General features: G+C 45.6%; 1 protein-coding gene across 1 annotated transcript in view; it reads left to right on the top strand.

The window, feature by feature from the left end:
• Positions 1–1867: 1867 nt before the first annotated feature.
• Positions 1868–6529, top strand: part of GRB14 (growth factor receptor bound protein 14) — a gene marked incomplete at both ends in the record, with an annotated part of 105804 nt that continues 101142 nt past the window's right edge. The window contains 2 exons of the mRNA XM_084236304.1: positions 1868–2058; positions 3325–3457. Coding sequence (XP_084092430.1) covers positions 1868–2058; positions 3325–3457 — 324 coding nt within the window. The remainder of the gene's footprint in view (positions 2059–3324; positions 3458–6529) is intronic.

The following is a 6529-nucleotide window of genomic DNA, read 5'->3' as shown; positions in this document are numbered from 1 at the left end:
GTTTTATTTCTACTTTATTTCTACTTCGACTGGAATGACCTCAATATATTTGTGCTTTTTTAGTAAACTCTCTTAAAGCCTACACATAGCATACAGACCATAATTCAGGAAAAAGGATGTTAGGCTTGGCACATGGAGTCAATGCATGTTAACTCTTTCATGATTAGTATTATTAATTTTACTCCTCAGAACTGCCATTTTGTCCTGACTTGACATTGCATAAAGCCTCTTGGAGACTATATCCTGTCCTAGACCAGTCTTGTTCTAACTTTGAATTAAGGAAAATGAAGAAGTGGGGTTCTTTAACCTCTTTGACTCAGATTTTTCTGCCTTCATGGAATACTCCAGGTTTCTGCACAGGCTGGGAGTTATCCATTCCAGAGTGTCAGCAGTGGTTGGTGCTATAGTGTTAAGTGCGTGCGGTGGTGGCGGTGGTGAGGCCTGAGTGATTTGGGGTGTGTGTGTGGGGGGGGGACAAGGACAGAAAATGCAAGGCTATAAGGAGGGATTTTCCCTGTTTCTTCTATAGACAGTGTTTGCAGTTCCCTGGGCAGAGGTTGTGGAGGTTAAGAAAACCTGGTGAAACAGATGCCAGGGACAGATGTTACCTAATTTGGTCAAAGAACAAAGAGTGTGTAAAACATTTGGTAACCCTCAACAGTGGAATGGGAAGGGGGCACTTATAGGCAGAACAGAAACAGTACCATACAGAATTTCAGAGTTGCATTGCTATATCTGAGGGTGAGCATAAAAGCAATTGGTATTGCAAATAGTATGCGTGTTTTCGAGAAGTAATCTTCTGGATTGGAAGCTTCACTGCACCAATTGTGTGCTGTTGCGTAACACACTTGATGGCTTTGGGCCTCATCTCTTATCTGTAAAATGGGTAAACATCTAATTAATGAGACTATTTTGAGGGGCAAAATAGGAAAGGCAGAGTGGGAAGTCATTAAGGAGAACTGCTCTGATTCAAAGTAAACCGATCATTTCTTCAGGTTTACAGGTTTACTCACACCTTACCAAGAATTCTCCCAACACCTCAGTAGTTGTCTACACTGAAGGTACTATCCGCTCCCCCATTCCCATCCCCAGTGCCCCCCAACTCCTCCATTCCCCACTCCCCCCGCCCCCCCCAGCCCCCCCAGCCCCCCATGTCTTTGGCAGCTGAGTGAAAGGAATAAGAGGCATGTGGGGAAAGCACTGGGGCAAACCCAGCCCTGTGGCCCCCTGGCCTCCCGGCACGGTGGGGCCTGTCATGGCGGCCCAGCGACGGCTTAGGTGAGCGCAGATCGCAGAGCAGCCAGCATGGAAGGGTCGGGGGTCGGGGTGGGGGTCAGCGGTGCGCAGACCCCAGCCCCGCCAGCCGCCAGCCCGGCCCCCCGGGATCGCGGGCTCGGCTGGGTCCCTGCCTCCAGCGGCTCCGGGCCCGCCCTGACCTGTGGCACAACCGCCACCCGGGCGCCCACCTGAGGAGGCGACGGCCGGAGCCCGGGGACCCGCAGCCCCAGCCCCCGCGCGGTCCGCGCGAGGCGGACGCCGGCTTCCCCCGGCGCCCCAGGCCCCCCGCGGGCCCGCGCGGCGCTCGGGGCCCTCCCCGCCCCCTCCGCGCCTCGCCCCGCCGCCCGCGGCCCCCACCCACCGGCCGCTCCTCCCCTCTCCCCACCCTCCTCCTCCGCCCCCTCCCCTCCCCCGCCGCCTCGCCGACAGCTCGGCCGCGCGTCTGAGCCGCCCGGGCCCCGAGCGCAGGCGGCGAGGCCACCGCACCTGCAGCGCGCCCGGCTGCCCGGCCGGCGCCTCCGCCCGCCGCGCGACCGCCTCGGCCCCCCACCGGGTCTCCCATGACGCTCGCGCCCCCCGGCCGGCGACAATGACCACTTCCCTGCAAGATGGGCAGGGCGCCGCGGGCAGGGCGGCTGCCCGGGACTCGCCGCTGGCCGCCCAGGTGTGCGGCGCTGCCCAGGGGAGGGGCGACGCCCGCGACCTGGCGCCGGCCCCCTGGCTGCACGCGCGGGCGCTCCTGCCCGCTCCGGACGCGACCCGCGGCTGTGCCGCAGACAGGTAGGCAGCCCCAGAGGGCGCGGGGGAGTGTCCTGGCTTGGCAGCCGGCTGGGGGGTGAGGAGGCGGTCCTAGGGGGTGAACCATGTGCCCAGAGCTGGGCCAAGTTTGTGAAAGTCTCTGAAGACAATTCCCTTTGAGCTGGCTCCTGCCGGATCAGCAGGACATTGCGATCTCCCGACGCCTTATAAATAGCATCACCGTTTCATTGAGAGCTCCCGGTCCTCGTCTCAGCCGCTCGGTGTGAAACTAGGAGGCCAGGCTCCTGGAAGACCACCTCCCCCCAACCCCCTTCCTCCTTTCTTCTTGGCCCGGCATTAAAAAAATAAACAATCCCTTTTATTTTATATATTTTAAAAATCGCAGCATAAATGAGTTCACCACCCACAGAGTCTTACAGCGACCCTGGAGAAGCAAAGCACGGATTGAAATTTGAGCAGTCTTGCTGTGCAGCAGGAAAGAATAGAGGCTTTAAAAGGTTTCCCAATCTCCATAGCATTCAGCACTAAGTGCCTTTAGAGTTCACAATTTTGCACATACTTTAGAAAAGAAAAAGGCTGCAGCAATACAAAAATCTATAGTCGTTTATAGCCTTACTTTTAAATGGTACTTTTTTTCCTTAAATTTTCAAAGTGCTTCAACTTCACTGAAGTTAAAATTACTCAGCAGTGGACTCGAGTACATTTATACTAGCAAGTTCTATTCACTTACCTCCTCAAAAACACTGCCTTGCGGTTTAGTATCTATAAGCACTTGCAAAATCAACAGACTGTGTGTGGGCAACATTGTGAATGAAATTTGAAGTGAGATGAACCACAGCTATAATTAATAAGCCATAACTTCAAAAAGTGATTAGTAAAATAGCATCGGCGTGAATTCACTAAATGTTTATAGATTTTGTCAATTTAATAGATGTATAGCAATGTCTAATTCTTGAGAGTGATTTTGGCATCAATAATTATATAGTCTAATTTTGGCTAGCATTATCAAAAGTTCCGCAAGTAGGTTTTCTATGCTCAGTGATTTCTTTTCTAAAGGCCAAAAAAAAAAAAAAGAGTATAGAATAAATACTATAGAAGATTTATTTATATCATCTGACATTTTATTTTGACCCACAGAAAGTACATCACATATGTTTTCTATATACTTTATATAATATTAGTGTTGCCACAGAGTGGTATATGTTACTCTTAACTTTTTCATTCTGACAGCAATTATATTTTACATTCTGTTTTATGTAAATTACATCCTATGTTCTCTTGGTGTAGGAGAAAAAAGAAAGATCTTGATGTTCTAGAAATGCCATCTATTCCAAACCCCTTTCCTGAGCTATGCTGTTCTCCATTTACATCTGTGTTGTCAGCAGGCCTCTTTCCCAAAGCAAATTCAAGGAAAAAACAGGTATGCCTTTAAAAATATTTCTAACTCAAAAATCTTAGGAGTTTTAAATTCATATGTACTCTCAGATATTTAATAATCTGCAATATGAACAAAGGCCTACTTTAAATTACTTTATGACTAACATAAATCTTTGGCAATTTTTTTAGAGCCTCAGTTTTCATAGCTGTATAATGGGAATACTGCAATTTACCTATGGGATTTGGAATGGGTTAGATGAGGAAATATATGGGAAGTACTGGGAGCTATTCACAGAATAGGTGGGAATGTTATATGTGATAATTCAGTAATTGAAGGAAAGTCAGTGTTATTATGGTGAGAAGGGGATTTACTGGTTTCATTAATACCTTCTTTAATCTTTCACATTTTAACATAAGCCAACCTTATTGACGAAAGGAAAGTGATATAGTGAGTCTGTGGCAAAAGGTAATTGGAGTTTAGGACTTGACATGTCCTCATTTCAGTGAATTCCTCAGTTTGGAGATTTCAGACTGCAGAAGACAGATGACTTGTAAGCGATGATTAGAAAACAGACTTTATTTTCATAATTTCCTTGTTTTTCAGTTTGTTTGGGACTGACTGCAAATTTGATTTCAAGGACCAAGTAACTATGGGGCGATCCATCATGACTATACATTTTATGAAAAAAAAAATCAATGTGTCATAGAATAATTCCATCTTTTCTTAATACACTTACAATTCTGAAACAACAAAACAAAGAAAAGATTCAATAGGCAAAATGAATCTTGTTCTTACAAGGGTAGAAACAATATATTTGAACAGAGGTTTGCTGTGAGGAGAGGGATAATAAACAGGGTGGGGAAGACAGGTGATAATTTTCCCCCATCTATTGTTCTCTCTTTTTTTTCCTGCACTTTAATTGCCTGTGATAGGCTCAATAGTGTGTGTTTATAATTTTAGAAAATGAAGGAAATACCTTAGGAAATAGATGAATTCTTGACACAATAAAGCAATAATAAAAACAGTAGGGAAACATTCTATGTAGAATTTTGTGTTTTAATGGAAACATGATATAAAAAGTCATATGTACCTTTTTTAAGGAGGGGTTAAGGGGTGATTTGAAGTTTAGGTGGTACTTGTGGTTTTTTGGATAAGGATCGGAGAAAGTGGGAATAGATATTCCTAGAGCTGAGATATGTTCTGATTTTGAGTCTTTGATGGGGGAGGCAAGTCCTTCAGTGGGTATCACTGTGACTTTGGATGGGGAGATGAACAAGATTTTCTTGAGAGGTTTGTTGTCAGGGTGAGGATTGAAGTCAGAGTCCAAGGGACAAGCACCCCTGCTGAAACATATTGACTCTTTGAGAGCTCGTCTTTTGCAGTAGGCTGCAAGAGGGCAGCATGAATGATAGATCTGACTGCATGAGAAAAAAATGACTCTGTATTGGGCCTCCCCAGTGGCACAGCGGGTTCAGTGTCGTGCTGTGAAGCTGTCTGCAGCCTCTGCAGCAAGGATTCGAGTCCCAGCTGGCCAGGGAGAAACCCACATGGCATGGCAGACCTCTCCTGCCTCGCCCGCTGCTCCCCTCAGCAGTATCTTCCATCTGTCTGCCTGTTCTGCTCCCTGTTCTGTCTCTGGTGAATTCTCTCACCCTCCCGCTCCTCTGACTGTACCCCAGTTCTTGTATAAATAAATAAATCTTAAAAAAAAGGGAGTGCTGACTTCTAATATTTAAAAAATAAATAAATAAATAAATAATTGACTCTATTGTCTTAAGTGACCCAGAACGGGAAAAGGAAATGTTTGATGATGACATAATAGTCACTTGGGGGAATTTAATAGATTATTTTCCCATTTATGGAGGACCTGCTAAGTAAAATGCCATCCAAATTGTGTTAACCATGATGATGCTTTGATTTTGGGTTAGGTTAGGGTTAGGAAAAGTAGGGAGAAGAGGAAGAAAAGTCTGGGCTTGCTCAGACTGAATATAGGGAGGAAAAGTGTTATATGCTTCTGTTAATGGCAGGAGGAAAAAGAGAGTGGATATTGGTATCAGGATCAAGTCTGAGTGTATGAGTGTGCATAGTTATCAACTTAGAGTAAAACATCTAATCTTGGAGAGTGACAACATTTCTTCAGATTAGGTTTAGCAGATTGGCAAACTGGGAAGAGAATGCTATGTTACTCTTGACTCTACCCAGTTTCCTGCCCTGGCCTTGTGTCCTGTTTCCACAGAGAGCACAAGCCCCGCACAGAGACTCTGATGCTCTTTCCAATTCCATTTCATTCTCTGAAATTTCTCTGAAGTATTGATTATATGTTAGTATATGTTAGTGTATGTAACCTCAATGGCCATCATTATTGGAATGAGTATTTCCTTCTACTAATGGTTGTATACCTGGCAATTGACTGGAATCTGTATCTGCAGAAAGATAATAGTTGAGTGTGTCCGGCCCTTATTCAGTCATCTGTGTCTAAGGGGAACTAGGGACCTTGGACTACTGCTTGTTCAATGAGGGTATGGGAATTATTCTATGAGCAGGAAGTACAGGATCAGTAGGTATGGTACATGGAAGTGGGTGTGAGGAAACTGTGCGGCAGGGAGATAAATCTCTAACAAAAAAACCAAGAAACCAGAGAACAGTGTCCCTCACAGACAGCCATGCTTTTTCATGAGCAGAGTTCTGGCTTGACTCCTGTATACCAGTTTTAGAGGCTGTTCCCACTCAAAGAGTGCCCTTCTTGCTGATCCCTTCCTCAGCCCAAGGGTTGGAGTGGAAGATGTCTAGATGAAGTGGAAAAGGTCTAGTGTGGGGGATTGGAAGGCTCTTTTAACATTCTTTCATGTTTTCTTTTTCCTACCTAGACTTTGCCTTTATAGCTGATCAATCCTTTGATTTTCTCCTTTTGTATATGCCCAGTTCTTTGGGGAATGAGTGAGATTTTGGAACAGTTGACACTTTGTGAGTAGTTTTACCAAGCTCAGTATCTTTGTGACACAGATTACCCTTTTACAAGATGATATTTCTTGCTCAGTTAGCTCTGATCTTTGGTTGTAAGTGACTATATGTAACAGGTTTCCATTGAATACTATTTATGGTTGAAATATAGGA

The sequence above is a fragment of the Talpa europaea genome, assembly GCF_964194135.1.
Source record: "Talpa europaea genome assembly, chromosome: 1".
Taxonomy (NCBI): Eukaryota; Metazoa; Chordata; class Mammalia; order Eulipotyphla; family Talpidae; genus Talpa; species Talpa europaea.
The sequence above is the reverse complement of the archived record's forward strand: the minus strand, read 5'-3'. Positions and strand labels throughout refer to the sequence as shown.